Source organism: Homarus americanus, unplaced genomic scaffold, assembly GCF_018991925.1.
Source record: "Homarus americanus isolate GMGI-L3 unplaced genomic scaffold, GMGI_Hamer_2.0 scaffold59193, whole genome shotgun sequence".
NCBI lineage: Eukaryota > Metazoa > Arthropoda > Malacostraca > Decapoda > Nephropidae > Homarus > Homarus americanus.
In genome coordinates this window covers 14,046-35,000 of record NW_024747109.1, presented here as the reverse complement: position 1 = coordinate 35,000, position 20,955 = coordinate 14,046, and the positions used below count along the sequence as shown (strand labels likewise).

Genomic DNA, 20,955 nt, shown 5'->3' with positions numbered 1-20,955 from the left:
AACTGGCATCAGGACACCGAAATCTGGGGAAGAAACCGGGTAGAAGCTGAAAGAAACAAGAGAGACAAGAATACTGGCAGGGCGGCCCAAGACAACGGCAGTAGAGGGAGGCAGTACACGCTGGAGAGCCGTAACTTGACAACCACCACAGACGCTGTTAATACCCCCCAAGCCGTGACGACAACGCCAGAGAGTGGAACTACCAACAACAGGAGAAGGAAAAACTGCAGACGAAGAGGAACTGGAGAAGAAGACAATACAGCTATGGGAGAAGGTGTAAACAGTATTGATGAAGACAACGAACTGTGTGAAGACAGATCATCAAGAAGGTTAGATCAGGAAGAACGTGCAACGAGAAGGGGAGAGACGAGATCGGAGGAGACGAGAAAGGGAAGAAAGAAGGAGAGAAAGGGAGAGAAGGAAACAAGAAGAAAAAAAGGAAAGAAGAAAGAAGGAATAAACGGAAGGGTTGCCGGAAGATGCGTAGAATGAGCAAAGGCGACGATAATAAAATAGCGGAACAGGAGGCTGGTGAAGAGTCATCTGAGTCTGGTGCTGACGATGATGTTATGTGTCAGGCAAGGAAGGATAGGAGGAACAAGAGGAAAAGAGGAGAAAGGAAGAAAGACAAGAAGAAGAAGAAGAAGAAGAAAAAGAAACAAAAGACGGAACATCAAAGAAAAGCGAAGGATGTCCAATCAGAAGAAATCATGACGTCTGATCTTCTAAAAAGGTAAGTCTCCACGTGTATTAATATATTTATTTATTTATGTTTGGTACCAAGTCCTTAACCCCATCTTTGGCTTATACTTTTCTTCTCTCATCTTCCATCTCTCTGTGTGTACCTCATGGCTCTCCCCCTTTCTTCCTTGTTCCTTCCTCCCCCCATATTCCTTCTCCCTCTTCCCTCTCTCTCTCCTCCCTCCTCCTTTCTTCCTTCTGTGTGGAATAACTGGTATTTGTATGGGGACTATCCTCATATCTGGGGACTGAGGCTTTAGAAAAATATTAAGACAGGGGTGAAAGAAGGTCCTATAAGCCATGATGATATAACACAATGTAGACTAAATGGCTCTGGTGGTCCCCAAGGAGGCATTCGACTACCAATCACTTTCCTTAGTTAAGTTGGGTACCCATTCACAACTGGGTGAACTAAGGGGTTATCTGGGGTGCAAATAAACGATCTTTGGGTAGGAGATGAGTTCTGTATCCACCCAACCACAGCATCCCAGCATAATACAAGATGATTAGGTATAAATGGACTTGAAGTGAGAGGCGGTAAAGGTGATTGAGAAATCTGTTCAAGGGTGAAGTCTTAAAAAGTGACGCTGAGTTGTGTGGGAACAAGAGAAGAGGAAGGGAAAGATAAAAATGGAATGATGAGATGAGAGGATAAGAGAAGAGCATAATAGAGGTAATTACAAGTAGAGAGTGATGAAGGAGGAAGGGAGAAATTAAAAAGTATCTTTACGAGGATTCTGACAACTTTACCGAGACAACAGGAGACAGTGTTCATTGTGACATTGATCGATCACTGTAGACCATGAAGTGAATGTGTCGTTAAATGGAACACTGTGTGACTAAACTGACTAATTATCGTCGGGGAAGGAAAAAGAAACAAATTAATTAGCATCTTGTGAAGTGTGTGTGTGTGTGTGTGTGTGTGTGTGTGTGTGACTAAGGGCTACCTGTATACGGCATCAAAGGCTGTAGATAATTACACTCCTCCTCCTCCTCATCAGCAGCTAGATAACAGACAACGAACACAGACAGGTGAGACGCAGAGCCCAGCACACCTGTACGAGCTTGTTAATTAACTCCCCCAGGCAAAGTAGCGACCGTTTCAAGGTGAGGTGTGCTGTTAACTCTCTCTCTCTCGTAATCATTAATAGTCTCATGTAATTAACAGCTACAGTACGTTTAGACCTTAACTGTTGAAGCGTAATAATAATATTTTAGCGATAACATCAAGGTGTGTGATGGTGTATGACTGATGGTGTATGACTGATGGTGTATGACTGATGGTGTATGACTGATGGTGTATGACTGATGGTGTATGACTGATGGTGTATGACTGATGGTGTATGACTGAGGTGTATGACTGAAGGTGTATGACTGATGGTGTATGACTGATGGTGTATGACTGATGGTGTATGACTGATGGTGTATGACTGATGGTGTATGACTGAAGGTAAAAAGATGTTTAATAAGTAAGTTTTGGCATTGCCGGAAGATTAAACACTGTTAGGTTAGGTTAGGTTAATCCTGAGGTAAAATAAGCTAGGGGCTACTCTTCGGGTTAGGTTAGGTTAATCCTGGTAAAATAAGCTAGGGGCTACTCTTCGGGTTAGGTTAGGTTAATCTGGTGGAAATAAGCTAGGGGCTACTCTTCAGGTTAGGTTAGGTTAATCCCGAGGTAAAATAAGCTAGGGCTACTCGGGTTAGGTTAGGTTAATCCTGAGGTAAAATAAGCTAGGGGCTACTCTTCGGGTTAGGTTAGTTAATCCTGAGGTAAAATAAGCTAGGGGCTACTCTTCGGGTTAGGTTAGGTTAATCCTGAGGTAAAATAAGCTAGGGGGCTACTCTTCGGGTTAGGTTAGGTTAATCCTGAGGTAACAAGGGGCTACTCTTCGGGTTAGGTTAGGTTAATCCTGAGGTAAAATAAGCTAGGGGGCTACTTCTTCGGGTTAGGTTAGGTTAATCTTCAGGTGATCCACGTATTAGTGTTAAATATTGGTGTTAATTAAGTAAGGTAATTCTAGGTAGATTATGTCTTCAGGTGAACTGCCATAAGTTTTCCTTGAGAAGAACATGACGGTAAAACCTCCATATAAAGGAATTGTCTCTTTATATAGTTCGTTAGATGGAGGTTTTACGTGTAACGGACCCTCGATATAACGGACTTTACTCCATAGTCCGGCAAACATTTCTCATATTATCTCTTGGGAAATTGTGTTTACGGTCATAAGTGAAATATTTATCAGCCATCTTGAAAGTTCCATCACCCTAAGAGGATATCAAGTGTTGGTCTGAATGATTGTCGGAGGAATGTGTGGGAGGAAATGTGTGTGTGGGGGTGATGTGTTTGTGTGGTGGTGGTGTGTGTGTGTGTGTGTGTGTGTGTGTGTGTGTGTGTGTGTGTGTGTGTGTGTGTGTGTGTGTGTGTGTGGTGGGGGGTGGTGTGTGTGTGTGTGTGGTGGGGTGTGTGTGTGTGTGTGTGGTGGGTGTGTGTGTGTGTGTGTGTGTGTGTGTGTGTGTGTGTTGCACACAGGTGGTGTAATGCGTCTAGTGTAGCAACACTATGTTAGCGTTATGCAGGCACTGCTTGCTCCTCTCGCTTTCAGCCGCCGCTGGCTAGTCCTCGTGGCGAACAGGGAAGCAACTTGCATAAGTTCACCATCAAGACTCCTGCTGTGCCTCCTCGTGGCAACACACGGTAACTGGGTGCCTCGTGGGCCCAGGCTAGATCAGTAGGGGATCTCGGAGTAGCTGTGGGCCTCAGAGGGACGGTGCACAGGCCCACTGGCATGTGGACACGTCCTAGCGCCTACCAACCATTGCCCCGCTGCCTTGCCGATTAACCTTGGCAGGTACAAGGCTACGGGAGTAAACCCCGAGAGAAAAATCTGTGGTGGAGCCCCGCATCAGGCAGACATGCTTACAGAGCTCCAATAAAACCCCAATGGCGGAAGAGGTGAACACCGTGGAAACCCAACGACTACACCGGTGGACGAAGGCAATGCATGATGGACAGACACATGGGCAGCACAGATAAGATGGTCGATTATGCACTGGGATCTAGGCAGCAGTGCAATCCGGTCCTGTCTGTGCGACTGAGTAGCCCTTTAGAGGAGCCACTCTACTCACCCCACATGGGGAGGTGGCTAGAAAGGGTGCCCTAAACATAGCCTGCCTAAAAACCCAACCTGACTGGGCAACTGCACCCAGTAAGGTCATCCTTATGCGGTGGAAAACACAGTCAAAATCACAGATCCAAACAAAAACAAACTATACAACCTCTTATGGTCGCTGCATGAATGTCAGGACCTTCTGGATACTGGCACAAATAAGCGTCCTGAAAGAAGAACTGCCCTTGGCAAAAGAGCTGGCTGGGTATAACATCGACATAAGCAGCCAGGATCCGTCTCCAGATGAGCCAGCAGAACGGGGTCAAGGAAGAAGATGATGTAGGAGAAAACTGCATTTATGGAGTTGGCTTGCCATCCACCAACGCATCCTACACAGGCTAACTGAAATGCCTATTGGGATCAACGAGTGCCTCAAGACGCTTCGAGTCCCACTGAATCACTCACGTCATGCCTTTTTCATCAGTGCATACACCCCAACACTGGATGCAGAGGATGACATTAAGGAGGCCTTTATGCCAACCTCAACAGGGTGCTAACCTCTATCCCCAGAGAAGACAAGGTTGTGCCCTGGCGACTTCGATGCCAGAGTTGGCAAAGATGCTAGCATTTGGCAGGGAACCATAGGGAGAAATGGACTAGGCAAGTGCAATGCCAACGGCCTACTCCTCCTCAGCAAGTGTGCTGCGCACAGCCTTACTATCACCAACATCTTGTTTCGGCAGGCCGACATGTTCAAGTGTTCGTGGCAACACCCACGATCCAAACACTGGCATCTCAGAGAAAGAGATCGCCGAGATGTCCTCATCACCCGTGTTATGCGTGGCTCAGACCACTGTGACACTGATCATCGACTTGTCAGAGCCAAGCTCTCACTTCTCGTCGCCTCAAAACGTCGAAGGCAGCAAGCCTCTAGAAGAGGTTTTAATACTAAGTGTCTGGAGGACTCAGCAGTAGCACATGCTTTCAGATAGCAGCTCAAACATGGGCTTATAAACAACCCAACAGCAAACAACGCATATCCCAGTGCCGAATGGGATACTCTCAACACTGTTGTGACAAACATGCAGATCAGCACAAGATGCGCAAATTTTTCAATTCCATTTAAACATTTTATTGGCCAACCACTTGTGGCGCAGTACCCCTCCGCTCATCTGATGATAACTTCATAATTAAAGATGAAGAAGGCATCCTTCAGCGCTGGAAAGAGCATTACCATTCATTGCTCAACCGAAACACTGATGTGGATGTACTGACTACCCAGCAGGTCCCTCAGCATCCAGAGCTGACCCACTTCAGCTATCCTCCATCCGTGGATGAGGTAGCTACTGCCATCAAACAGATGAAAAATAACAAAGCCTCAGGACCTGATGGAATCCCACAGGTGTAAAAAGCAGGAGGACTCCTGCTTACCAGCCGTCTCCACTTCCTGGAGAATATATTGAAAGAGGAAATCCCCAAGTTCTTAAAAATGCTTCCATTGTCAATATTTATAAGAATGAGACCTGTCAGACTTTGGCAATAATAACCGTGGGATCTCTGCCTCCATAGCTGGTCAAAATTATCGCCAGAATCCTCCTAAACAGACTCTTCTGAGGCGGAAAACTTCCTCCCAGAATCTCAATGTGGTTTTAGACCATCACGTGGCACCACTGGCATGATTAGGGCCCGGATAGTTATGCATTTGCATATGAAATATGCAAATGCATATTTGCGTGATTTCTATGATAAGTGCATATTACCTAGATAACTGCATATAAATGCATATTTTGCAAAATATTCATCTGGCAGTATCTCTTTGTTGCCACTGAATGAGCACACGTGGTACTGGGAGGTGAGGTGAGGTGTGGTTAGGTGAAGTGAGGTGAGGTCACGTCGCTTTAATCTGTCGTTTCCACACCTGGTCATGACTCATTGACTAGTGAGTTAGTCAGTCAGGAGCAGTGCTGCTGTGTGAGCTACTCTCTTCTGCTCGTGAAAATGCCGAAAGTACAAAGAAACCAAAATGAAGTGCTGAGATCATATGTAAAGGAATTTGATGCATTTACTACTGATGGAAGTGTACTGTTTTGTAAATATTTGAAGCACCAGTGACAGCGAGCAAGAAATTTAAGTCCAACAACACCTTAAAAAAAGCAAAACACATCCGACCCGAAGCTGAAGTCCAATACTGCACAAAAGGAGCAACAATTACTTCTTGCATGTTCCAGTAAGTCAGTCTATAAAATACATGTTCATATATATTTTTGAAGCAATTTCACATATATATGTTAAATACATTACGTATATTGCTTAATAAACATTAACATTAGTTTATATTAACTATTTTGTTTCCGTATAACCTGCATTCTTGGCTTTATAAGTGACATTTTTAGTATATAAATGCATATTTCCTGGTTTTAGTGCATATTTGCATGCATATTTCATGGTTTTTAGTGCATAACTATCCGGCCCTAGGCATGATCTTTACTGCCCGCCAGATACAGGAAAAGTGCAAAGAACAGTGCCGTGACCTGTACATGGACTTCGTTGACCTAACCAAGGCCTTCGACTCGGTTAACAGGGAAGCCCTCTGGTGGACCCTCAACCGTTTTGGCTTCCACCAAAATTCATCGCCATTGTGGTAGAGTGAGGGAGGGAGAATGAGGGCGAGCAGAGGAGTGGGTGAGGGAGGGAGAGTGAGGGGAGCAGAGGAGGGGTGAGGGAGGGGAGAGGAGGGGAGGGAGAGGAGTGGGTGAGGAGGGGAGAGAGTGAGGGGAGCAGAGGAGGGTGGAGGGAGGGAGAGGAGGGGGAGCAGAGATGGGTGAGGAGGGAGTGAGGGGGAGCAGAGGGGGGGTGAGGAGGGGAGAGGAGGTAGGATGTAGGAGTCTGGGAGAGAGAGAGAGAGAGAGAGAGAGAGAGAGAGAGAGAGAGAGAGAGAGAGAGAGAGAGAGAGAGAGAGAGAGAGAGAGAGAGTCCAGGAAGGAAAGTGTTCTAGGAATCAACCGGCGTCATAAGTGCTGAATGAAGACAGTGTTTTACCTGTTGATCTATACCGGGAATGGAACCCAACTACCAGCAGCACAGAGCGGTAGTGGCAGAGAGATGGCAGACACACACACACACACGTATGACATATGAGTAGAGCTTTGTTATTATGAACCTTTTAGACCCCATAAGTAAGCTGTGGTGTTTGGTAGGTATCTCACTGAATGATTTCCTTCACATGTATGTCTCGGGACAGACTCGAGGGTGGTAAGAGAGCCGAGCGTTACCACTATACCGTTGAACCTATTGGATACCTGGATTATATATACTTATGGGTTATATAAGGGAATAGTTTATATAGCCGATATACACAGGTCGTTATTATAAGGTATATGATAGATGTTTACACTCCCCCCATTATCTATCGGCAAACGTGTACAGTGAGTTTGGGTCTCAACTGTACTACTGTGGATTGTGATAATGTACAGAACATTACACAAGTGTATTAGTGGTACACATGTAGTCGTGTGTGTGAGACAGTGTAGCAGTCCTTCTGTCAGTGAGATATCCACTTATGTAACAGACGACCTCCTGTCCAGTTTAGCGAGTTCTTACATTATGCGTTGAGTTGCCCATCACCAATATCAAACGAGTGAAGCCATTTATGTTAGGAGACATGTGTTCTCAGTTCTATATAAGAGTCTACCAAGAACCATCCTCTCTGGGGTTGACACAGGCAGCTGGTTAGTGATATGGGACGAAAAGCATCAGGCTGTCCTGGTTTCGGTATTGGTACAACAATACTGCTGGTCCATGATGTGGGTAGTTGGCCCTCGGCATGACTCATATTGTACAATGCCAACAATGGATTCCCCGGCACACGCCTTAGTAGTTTAACGATGTTGTAGGTGATTACGTCCTCTCCAGGGGCAGTAGACCTACCCCTGGCGAGGGCGGCGTCAAGCTCGCACTCAGTATATGGAGCATCACACTCGTCGTGCTGTTAAGAGCATTTCTCTATAGATTTCCTGTCCAGAAAATCTCGAGTCCTGGCTAGTAACATGATAACTCAGGACATGAACAGACTTTGTTATTAGTTCATTACGTTTAGTATCCTGTGTGTGTGAACGAGAAACTCTGCTAATATTGTGGTAATATCTCCTCGGGAGTTAGTATGCTGATTCACACCATTTACATACTTCCCCATGCATTTTGTCCCAGTTCATTTTCACGTTCACGGACTAACAGCAAGAAAAGTGTGAAACAGTTTTATAGTCCGTGGTGTTGTCTGTAACCCTCACCTGTCTACCTGGCTCTACCTGAAACCATAATAGTCTGGCTCAGGTGTAGTGACCCCCCCCCCACCCTCTCCGCCTTCAGGTAGACATAATTACTGAATAAATAACAGGTAATACGAGGTCTTCACTGAACCTTTGGACACCGTCACTCTTGGCTGGTCTTAGTACAGACATATATAATGCCATTGGACTAATTTGTTTGTCTTTGTCTAGTTTATCACCACGGGGGAGTAACTTTCTGTATACTAGCGAGGATTAGTTCGTGGTCAGATATTCTCAATACAGTGAAACCTCTATTAACGGACTATATGGAAAGAAAACTACGTTATATCGAGGGTCCGTTAAATATTAAACCTTCATCTAACGAACTATATAAGGATGAAAAAACGTTATATGGAGGTTCTGTAGATGTGAGAGAAGTCCGTTATATCAAGGGTCCCTGTGGTAAAAAGTGTTAATGCCGTGGTCGTGTTTGTCGTGTAGAAATTTAACATCGAGACAAAGGTTAATTAAGCACAGGTGTTTGGTTTACCTTGAGTTAAAACGTCGGAAAGTAATACATATTTAGTGTTAAATTTGTCTGAGATGTGAGTGCTACTTTATAAACTCAGAGAGAGACTTGGGAGTGTTAAAGGTGATGTGATAACAGACACTCGCTCATTAGACACTATACGGCACACGTCAATAATAACATGGTGCACGGTACGTCAATAATAACATGGTGCACGGCCACGTCATAACATGATTGCCGTACACATCAATAATAACATGGTACGGACGTCAATGGCAACAATACATCAGTTATAACATGGTACACGGTACACATCACTTATAACATGGTACACGGACACGTCAATAATAACATGGTACACGGTACACATCAATAACATGAACCGCACACGTCAATAATAACATGGTGCACGGTACACATCAATAATAACATGGTACACGGACACGTCAATAATAACATGGTGCACGGCACACGTCAATAATAACATGGTGCACGGTACAGCAATAATAACATAGTTGCACACAGCAATAACATGGTGCACGGTGCGTCAATAATAACATGAACACGGTACACATCAATAATAACATGGTACGGTACACATCAATAATAACATGGTGCACGGTACACAGCAATAATAACATGGTACACGTACACAACAATAATAACATGGTGCACGGTACACAGCAATAATAACATGGTGCGGTCACAGCAATAATAACATGTGCGGTACACAGCAATAATAACATGGTACGGTGCACAGCAATAATAACATGGTGCACGGTACACATCAATAATAACATGGACGATACACAGCAATAATAACATGGTGCACGGTGCGTCAATAATACATGGTACGGTACACATCAATAATAACATGATCACGGTACACATCAATAATAACATGTGCGTACACAGCAATAATAACATGGTACGGTACACAGCAATAATAACATAATTACAGTACAGAAATAAATACACATGTGCAGTACTGTAATAATAACATGGTGCACGGTACACATAATAATAACATGGTGCACGGTACACAGCAATAATAACATGGTGCACGGTACACAGCAATAATAACATAAGGTACACGGTACACAGCAATAATAACATGGTGCACGGTACGCAATAATACATGGTGCACGGTACGTCAATAATAACATGGTACACGGTACACATCAATAATAACATGGTACAATACACATCAATAATAACATGGTGCACGGTACACAGCAATAATAACATGGTACACGGTACACAGCAATAATAACATGGTACACGGTACACAGCAATAATAACATGTTACGGTACACAGCAATAATAACATGGTGCACGGTACACATAATAATAACATAGTCACGGTTTAACAATAATAACATGGTGCACGGTGCACATCAATAATAACTGTAACACGGTACACATCAATAATAACATATTGCACAAAAAACATGGTACACGGTACACATCAATAATAACATGGAACGGTACATAGTTATAACATGGTACACGGTACACTTCAGTTATAACATGGTACAGTACATCCAGTTATAACAATACGGTACATCAGTTATAAAGGTACGGTACATCAGTTATAACATATTGCAGTACCATCAGTTATAACATGTACAATACACATCAGTTATAACATGGTACACGGTACACATCAGTTATAAATATGGTACACGGTACACATCAGTTATAACATGGTACACGGTGCACATCGTTATAACATGGCAGTACACGGTATAATACTGCTATAACATGGTACACGCAGCACATCATCAGTTATAACATGGTACACGGTGTACACATCGTTGGCAACATGGGTACACGGTACATCAAGCAAATACACGGTACACGTCAGTTATAACATGGTACACGGTACACATCAGTTATAAATACGGCGGCCACGGTACACATCAGTTATGTAACATGGCACACGGTACATCAGTTATAACATGGTACACGGTACACATCAGTTATAACATGGTACACGGTGCACATCAGTTATAAATACGGTACACGGTACACGTCAATAATAACATGGTACACGGTACACATCAGTTATAACATAGTACACGGTGCACATCAGTTATAAATACGGTACACGGTAAATATCAGTTATAACATGGCACAATGGTAATAATATCAGTTATAACATGGTACACGGTACACATCATTTATAACATGGTACACGGTACACATCGTTATAACATGGTACACACGCAGGCCACATCAAAGTTATACACATGGTACACGGTACACATCAGTTATAACATGGTACACGGTACACGTCAATAATAAATATGGCACACGGTACACATCAGTTATAACATGGTACACGGTGCACATCAGTTATAACATGGTACACGGTACACATCAGTTATAAATACGGTACACGGTACACATCAGTTATAACATGGCACATCGGTGCTATCAGTTATAACATGGCACACGGTACACATCAGTTATAACATGGTACACGGTACACATCAGTTGGTAACATGGTACACGGTACATCAGTTATAACATGGTACACGGTACACGTCAATAATAACATGGTATTAATAGTACACATCAGTTATAACATGGTACACGGTACACATCAGTTATAACATGGTACACGGTACACACAAGTTATAACATGGTACAAAGTAACATCAGTTATAACATGGTACACGGTACACATCATCAGTTATAACATGGTACACGGTACACATCAGTTATGTAACATGGTACACGGTACACATCAGTTATAACATGGTACACGGTACACATCAGTTATAACATGGTACACGGTACAATAATAAAGTTATAACATGTACATTTGGTACACATCAGTTATGTAACATGGTACACGGTACACATCAGTTGGTACATGGTACACGGTACACTTCAGTTATAACATGGTAATACGGTGCACATCAGTTATAACATGGTACACGGTACATCAGTTATAACATGGTACACGGTACACATCAGTTATAACATGGTACACGGTACACATCAGTTATAACATGGTACACGGTACACATCAGTTATAACATGGTACACGGTACACATCAGTTATAACATGGTACACGGTACACATCAGTTATAACATGGTACACGGTACACTTCAGTTATAACATGGTACACGGTACACATCAGTTATAACATGGTACACGGTACACATCAGTTATAACATGGTACACGGTACACATCAGTTATAAATACGGTACACGGTACACACATCAGTTATAACATGGTACGGTACACTTCAGTTATAACATGGTACACGGTGCACATCAGTTATAACATGGTACACGGTACACATCAGTTATAACATGGTACACGGTATTAATATCAAAGTTATAACATGGTACACGTACACATCAGTTATAACATGGTACACGTACACATCAGTTATAACATGTACACGGTACACATCAGTTAAGTAACATGGCACACGGTACACATCAGTTATAACATGGTACACGGTAATAATATCAGTTATAACATGGTACACGGTACACTTCAGTTATAACATGGTACACGGTGCACATCAGTTATAAATACGGTACACGGTACACACTGTTATAAATACGGTACACGGTAATAATATCAGTTATAACATGGTACACGGTACATCAGTTATAACATGGCACACGGTACACATCAGTTATAACATGGTACACGGTACACATCAGTTATAAATACGTGTACACGGTACACATCAGTTATAACATGGTACACGGTACACATCAGTTATAACATGGTACACGGTACACATCGTTAAGTAACATGGTACACGGTACACATCAGTTATAACATGGTACACGGTGCACATCAGTTATAAATACGGTACACGGCAATAATATCAGTTATAACATGGTACACGGTACACTTCAGTTATAACATGGTACACGGTAATATATCAGTTATAACATGGTACACGGTACACATCAGTTAGAACATGGTACACGGTACACATCAGTTATAACATGGTACACGGTACAAGGTCAGTTATAACATGGTACACGTACACATCAGTTATAACATGGTAATACGGTACACATCAGTTATAACATGGTACACGGTACAATATCAGTTATAACATGGTACACGGTACACATCAGTTATAACATGGCACACGGTAATACCATCAGTTATAACATGGTACACGGTACACATCAGTTATAACATGGTACACGGTACACATCAGTTATAACATGGTACACGGCACATCAGTTATAACATGGTACACGGCAGGCCAATATCAGTTATAAATATGGTACACGGTACACATCAGTTATAACATGGTAATACGGTACAATATTATAAATATGGTACACGGTACACATCAGTTATAACATGGTATCAGTTATAACATGGTACACGGTACACATCAGTTATAACATGGCACACGGTACACATCAGTTGGTAACATGGGTACACGGTACACATCAGTTATAACATGGTACACGGTACACATCAGTTATAAATACGGTACACGGTACACATCAGTTATAACATGGCACACGGTACACATCAGTTATAACATGGTACACGGTACACATCAGTTATAACATGGTACACGGTACATCAGTTATAATACATGGTACACGGTACACATCATCAGTTATAAATACGGTACACGGTACACATCAGTTATAACATGGTACACGGTACACTTCCAGTTATAACATGGCACACGGTACACACATCAGTTATAACATGTACACGGTACACATCAGTTATAACATGGTACACGGTACATCAGTTATAACATGGTACACGGTACACACATCAGTTATAACATGGTACACGGTACACATCAGTTATAAATACGGTACACGGTACATCAGTTATAACATGGTACACGGTACACATCAGTTATAACATGGTACACGGTACACTTCAGTTATAACATGGTACATTATACACATCAGTTATAACATGGTACACGGGTACACATCAGTTATAACATGGTACACGGTACACCTTCAGTTATAACATGGCACACGGTACACATCAGTTATAACATGGTACACGGTACACTTCTAAAGTTATAACATGGTACACGGTACACACAGTTATAACATGGGTACATGTACACATCAAAGTTATAACATGGTACACGGTACACATCAGTTATAACATGGTACACGGTACACATCAGTTATAACATGGCACACGGTACACATCAGTTATAACATTTTTGCACACGGTACACATCAGTTATAACATGGTACACGGTACACATCAGTTATAACATGGCACACGGTACACTTCAGTTATAACATGGCACACGTATACACACATCAGTTATAAATACGGTACACGGTACACATCAAGTTATGTAACATGGCACACGGTACATCAGTTATAACATGGCACACGGTACACATCAAAGCGCAACATGGTACACGGTACATCAGTTATAACATGGTATACGGTACAATATCGTTATACCATGGTATTACGGTATACATTGTTATAAATATGGCATACGGTATAATGTTATAAATATGGTATTACGGTACATAATGTTATACATGGTATACGGTATAATAGTTATATAATTACGACGTACATATTGAATATATGATATTATTTATGATTATAGTACACGGTACAATATCAGTTATAACATGGTACACGGTAATAATATCAGTTATAACATGGTACACGGTACACATCAGTTATAACATGGTATATGGTGTTATCAGTTATAACATGGTACACGGTACACATCAGTTATAACATGGTACACGGTAATACTACTCAGTTATAACATGGCACACGGTACACATCAGTTATAATATGGTACACGGTACACATCAGTTATAACATGGTACACGGTACACATCAAGTTATAAATACGGTACACGGTACACATCAGTTATAACATGGTACACGGTACACATCGTTATAACATGGTACACGGTACACATCAAGTTATAACATGGTACACGGTACACATCAGTTATAACATGGTACACGGTACACATCAGTTATAACATGGTACACGGTACAATATCAGTTATAACATGGTACACGGTACATCAGTTATAAATACGGTACACGGTACACATCAGTTATAACATGGTACACGGCACATCAGTTATAACATGGCACACGGTAATATCAGTTATAACATGGTACATCAGTTATAACATGGTACACGGTACACATCTGTTATAACATGGTACACGGTACATCAGTTATAACATGGTACACGGTACACATCAGTTATAACATGGTACACGGTACACATCAGTTATAACATGGTACACGGTACACATCAGTTATAACATGGTACACGGTACACGTCAGTTTCATCCGTCCCCTAATTAGTCCTGCATGGATCTGTACACATTTAAGGTATGAACTAAATTATGTCATTAATAAACAAAGACAAGAGAGATGAAATGGTTTAGTGAGACGGGATAATTGACCTGAGTGACCGACACCATGTGTGTGTCACTAAGTGTGTACCACCCAACCAACCCCATATAGTTATCGTCGACATGTACCAGGCAAGTGTGAGGTGGAGGAAGAGAAGCAAGAAGAGGGAGAGGAGAAGTAAGAAGAGGAGAGAAGTAAGAATAGGGAGAGGAGAAGTAAGAAGAGGGAGAGGAGAAGCAAGAAGAGGGAGAGAAGAGGCAAGAAGAGGGAAAGGAGAAGCAAGAAGAGTGGGAGAGGAGAAGCAAGAAGAGGGAGAGGAGAAGTAAGAAGAGGGAGAGGAGAAGCAAGAAGAGGAAGAGAAGCAAGAAGAGGGAGAGGAGAAGTAAGAAGAGGGAGAGGGGAAGGAAGAAGAGGATGAGGAGGAGCTGGAGGAGGAAGAATGAGGAGCTGTAGGAGGAAGAGGAGGAGGGTGTCCCAGCACAATGTATACAAGACTCGCCTCTCACACTCGTCACCATTGTCTCGCCGTCATTGAACTTCCGGCCACATGGAGTCACCAGCATCGTTCATTCACAACTTATCACACAAAGCTAACTATTGTCCAAACAATCCTATTGAGCAATCAGTGACCATATCCAACCATGTAAATAAGTCTATCATCCTCACTACTTATCCCAGCCATATGATAGTCCATATTGTTCACATCAAACATTCTTTTCATCAGTTTTCGAATCAGTGGACGAGGGGCACAATATGATGTGGTATAGCTCGACTTTAGCAAAGCCTTCGACAGAGTCCCCCACGAAAGACTCATAAGAGAAGTGGAGGCTCATGGCATTAAAGGTGATATTTTAAAGTGGATTAGGGCGTGGTTACAAGACAGGAAACAGTGAGTGAGCATTAACGGCACTAAATCCCATCGAAGCAACGTCACTAGTGGAGTTCCCCAAGGCTCAGTACTTGGACCATTATTATTTATTATATACATAAACGACATAGATATCGGCGTAGACAACAACATAAGTAAATTTGCTGATGACACTAAAATAGGACGTGTTATTAAATCTGACGAGGACTCCGCAAAACTACAGGAAGATCTAAACAAATTTTTCGATGGTCTGAAAAATGGCAGATGAAATTCAATGTGGACAAATGTAAAGTACTCAGTTTAGGAGATGTAAACAGGGAAACCAGATACCAGATGAAGAACAATGTTATTGAGAAATCCGATTGCGAGAAAGATTTAGGAGTAATGATAAGTAGGAATCTTAAGTCAAGTAAACAATGTGTATTTGCTCGTAACAAGGCTAATAAAGTACTTGGATTCATACAATGGAGTGTTAGTTACAAGACTGGAGAAGTCATCCTAAAACTATATCTTGCGCTTGTGAGACCTCACTTGGATTACGCAGTTCAATTCTGGTCACCGTATTACAGAATGGATATAGAATCCCTAGAAAGAATTCAGAGGAGAATGACAAGACTAATCCCGGGCATTAGGAACCTTGAGTATAGAGACAGGTTAAAGCATCTTAATTTGCACTCTCTCGAGAGACGTAGAGCGAGGGGCGCCCTGATAGAGGTGTATAAGTGGAAGTCAGGGCTAAACAAAGGGGACATTACAAAGGTACTCAAACTATCCAACCAAGAGCGAACTCGTAACAATGGTTTTAAATTAGACAAATTTAGATTTAGGCGTGAAATAGGTAAACACTGGTTTGGAAACAGAGTAGTGGATGAATGGAACAAGTTTCCAAATATCATCATTAACTCGAATACGCTGAATAGCTTCAAACATAGGTTGGATGCTTATATGAGCAATAGGGGTTGGGTGTAAATGGTACTGTCCGGTATGGGTCAATAGGCCCGCTGCAGTTTCCTCCATTCTTGTGTTCCTTTTATTCATCTCAGAGCGGACACTAAATATTTTACTTTTTATCAACTAATTTATTGTTTTATTAATAATTGTTTGGTATTACCAGTTACTGAAGGGTTATTAAAGGTTACAACTCATAATAATTTCATCATTAGAAAAGTTGTCATAGATTTTTTGTTCATATAGTTGAAAATGGTGACCGTACGTGTGTGTGTGTGTGTGTGTGTACTGTATGTGCGTATGTTTATGTATGTAACTAGTGGTAATCTATAACAGTCAGAACTAACTGTATGTGTGTTAACTATCGTTCTCCCCCACCAGCTCACTCTAGCGTTGTGGACCCCTTTGAAGGCGATGAGTGGAACGGCTACTCACCTGACCTATGGGAGACTCAAGTAGCGGCAGGTAAGTCTTCTCCCTCACCTGTCTACCCCTCACCCGTCTACCTCTCACCCGTCTACCTCTCACCCGTCTACCCCTCACCCGTCTACCTCTCACCCGTCTACCTCTCACCCGTCTACCTCTCACCCGTCTACCTCTCACTTAACGCCCGTCACCTCAATGTTTGGATAGTGGAGCCATTTTAACCTTAATGTTTTCAATAATAATAATAAAAAATTATATTTAGTATAGTTTGTGAATTGTTTCCTTTAGTTGTTAATTGTTACTTTTAGTTGTTAATTGTTACTTTTAATTGTTAATTGTTACTTTTAGTTGTTAATTGTTACCTTTAGTTGTTAATTGTTTCCTTTAGTTGTTAATTGTTTCCTTTAGTTGTTAATTGTTACCTTTAGTTGTTAATTGTTACCTTTAGTTGTTAATTGTTACCTTTAGTTGTTAATTGTTACCTTAGTTGTTAATTGTTACCTTTAGTTGTTAATTGTTACCTTTAGTTGTTAATTGTTACCTTTAGTTGTTAATTGTTACCTTTAGTTGTTAATTGTTACCTTTAGTTGTTAATTGTTACCTTTAGTTGTTAATTGTTTCCTTTAGTTGTTAATTGTTACCTTTAGTTGTTAATTGTTACCTTTAGTTGTTAATTGTTACCTTTAGTTGTTAATTTACCTTTAGTTGTTAATTGTTACCTTTAGTTGTTAATTGTTACTTTTAGTTGTTAATTTTAACATCATTTAACCTTCATTTTTATTTTAACTCTATTTTCCATTTGTTTATTTCTTGTGTTTTGTGAAGATATTCCCGTAATTATTGTGTTGTTTCTGACTTCAGGGTCATCAGGGCTAACAGAGGTGTCCTTTGGCCCCGCCCTGAACGTCTCTGACCCTCAAAAGTGGCTGGAGCTGACGGTGGCTGTCGACCACACCGTCATCGCCTTCCACGGGGAGGACGAGGTTGAGAAATATGTCTTCACACTCTTCAACATCGTGAGTACTGAGCAGTTGTTTATTAGGATTATGTCTACAGTGTTATGGCTACTGGCTATGTCTGCTGGTGCTGGTATAGTATTCAAGTGTGTGCTGGTATCCTTCAGGTGTGTGCTGGTGCCTTCAGGTGTGTACTGGTACCTTCAGGTGTGTACTGGTGCTGGTATAGACTTCAGGTGTGTGCTGGTACCTTCATTTGTATACTGGTACCTTCAGCTGTGTGCTGGTAGCCTTCAGATGCTGTGTAATAATAATAATAATAATAATAATAATAATAATAATAATAATAATAATTAACGGTTTATTGAAAGAGCTTGGCAGCCAGAAGGCTGAAAATATACAGTTACATATTTGGGGAATGGGTTTCGAATTACAAATAATATACAAGTAAAGGATACAAATAAGACATATAATAACTAGATGGGGAAAAGCTCAAACTACAGTTCATTCTGAACATAGTGTGACAGTAAGGAGTAGCATTTACTGGGAGTGAAGGCACTGATTTATTGGCGTTGGCTGATAAATTTTACAATGGTTGGGACTGGGCTGTTCTTATAGCGATCAGTTCGTGCACGTATGGGCTGGATGCGGTTGTGGTGTCGAACAGCAATTCTCGGACTAGGGATCTCAGGTGGTAGTAGGAGCCGGTGTCGAGGATGGTGAAGAAGCTTCTTACCAAATTTGCAGATGAGGTCGTGGTGATGGTCAGTGAGAGTCGAAAGGGTCAGTGTGTTGAGCGCTTCTTGATATGTGGAGTAGGAAGGAGAGAGAATAATCTTCCATGCCCTCTTTTGCACTTTTTCTAGGTGTTTACGTTGTGTGGCATTTAGGGAGGAAGACCAGGTGGGGGAGGCATAGGTGAGCTTGGGAAGTATGAATGTTGTGTAAACACTGAGGAGTTCGTGTGCAGGAACTCCGAGGGACTTGAGTCGGCGGAGGAGGTGGAGACGGAAACTGGAGGATTTGACAACTTCACTGACGTGTGGTTTCCAATTTAGCTTGTTGTCTATGGTGACGCCGAGGAGCTTCGTGGAATCTACAACCTGGAGTGTGTTCGGACCTAGAGTAATGGAAGGAGGTGGGACAATGTCGGAGGAGAGGTTGATGTGCATAACCATGGTCTTGGTATGGTTGATGGTGACATGGTTGTTGGTGGCCCAGTTTTGGAGACTGATCAATAAATCCTGAAGGGCGGTATAGTCGGGAGCAGAATTGTTGACGCTGATCCCAATGGTGGAGTCGTCGACATATTTCCAGCGAGCGGGGGTTTCTCTTAGGGCATCATTGATGAGCATAAGGAAGCAGAGTGGTCCCATCTTGGTGCCTTTGGGGACGCCACAGGTGAGTGACTGAAAGGTGGAGACAGCCCCTCGGAAGCGTACAGCTTGGCGTCGGTCACTGAGGAAGTCTGTAAGCCATGGTATAAGATTTCTCCGAAGCCCGAGGTCAATAGCTTTGTTGATGATTATATTGTGGTCGACCAGGTCGAATGCTTTAGTGAAATCAATGAAGGCGACAGCTACAGACGTTTTTCGTTTCTCGAGATGGCGGTATATGTAATCGAGAAAGCTGACAAGACAGTGAGTGGTGGAGAAGTTTTCATATTGCCAAATTGCTGAGGGTCTACGACTCCTGCAATATCAGCATAAGCCCAGTCGAACACAAAACTTTCACAGATTAGGCTGGGTTTTGGGGTGATTGCAATAGGTCGTAGCTGATTTAAGGATTGTGGGCTGGTTGACTTGGGCACTGGTGATACACAAGAGGTCTTCCAGTCATCTGGGCATCTGGCTTGGCTGAGAGAAGCATTGATGATGGGGCATAGGGTTTAGCAAGCTCCGGGGAGAACTCCTTGAAGAGTTCATTGGTAAGTCAATGGGTGGTAGAGCGTTTTAATTTTAGTTTGTCCTGGCGTTTTGCTACTTCAAATTCTTCTCTCAAGTCAGTGGGAAGGGCTGGTAGGTAAGCAGGAAGTGGCTGTGTGGAGGAGCGTCTGGCATATAGTAGCAAAATGGTTATTTGATTGCTCAGGTGCGTCAACATTAGTGAGATGGCTAAGGAAGGGAGGGGTGTGTCTTATTGTTTAGTCCACAGAGTTCTTTAAGCTTACCATATCATTGACTGATGTTGGTCTGCTTCAGGTGTTGTAATTTGGTTGGGTAGTGGGACTTCTTTGCAGTGCGTATTTCGCGGATGACTCGGTTGCAGAAGGGACCTGTAGCGGATGTGGTGTGTGTGTGTGTGTTTGTGGTGTGTGTGTGTGTGTGGTTGTGTGTGTGTGTGTGTGTGTGTGTGGTGTGTGTGGTTGTGGTGTGGGTGTGTGGTTGTGGTGTGTGTGTGTGTGTGTGTGTGTGTGTGTGTGTGTGTGTGTGTGTGTGTGTGGTTGTGGTGTGGGTGTGTGGTTGTGGTGTGTGTGTGTGTGTGTGTGTGTGTGTGTGTGTGTGTGTGTGTTTGTGTGTGTGGTTGTGGTGTGTGTGTGGTTGTGGTGTGTGTGTGTGTGGTGTGTGTGTGTGGTTGTGGTGTGTGTGTGTGTGTGGTTGTGGTGTGTGTGTGTGTGGTGTGTGTGTGTGGTTGTGGTGTGTGTGTGGTTGTGGTGTGTGTGTGTGGTGTGTGTGTGTGGTTGTGGTGTGTGTGTGTGTGTGTGGTTGTGGTGTGTGTGTGT

General features: G+C 42.4%; 1 protein-coding gene across 1 annotated transcript in view; it reads left to right on the top strand.

The window, feature by feature from the left end:
- Positions 1-18,366, top strand: part of LOC121879472 — a gene marked incomplete at its 3' end in the record, with an annotated part of 19,148 nt that extends 782 nt beyond the window's left edge. The window contains exons 1-3 of the mRNA XM_042386118.1: positions 1-730; positions 17,231-17,316; positions 18,139-18,366. The exon at positions 1-730 is cut by the window's left edge and continues 782 nt beyond it. Coding sequence (XP_042242052.1) covers positions 480-730; positions 17,231-17,316; positions 18,139-18,366 — 565 coding nt within the window. The remainder of the gene's footprint in view (positions 731-17,230; positions 17,317-18,138) is intronic.
- Between the last annotated feature and the right edge of the window lie 2,589 nt (positions 18,367-20,955).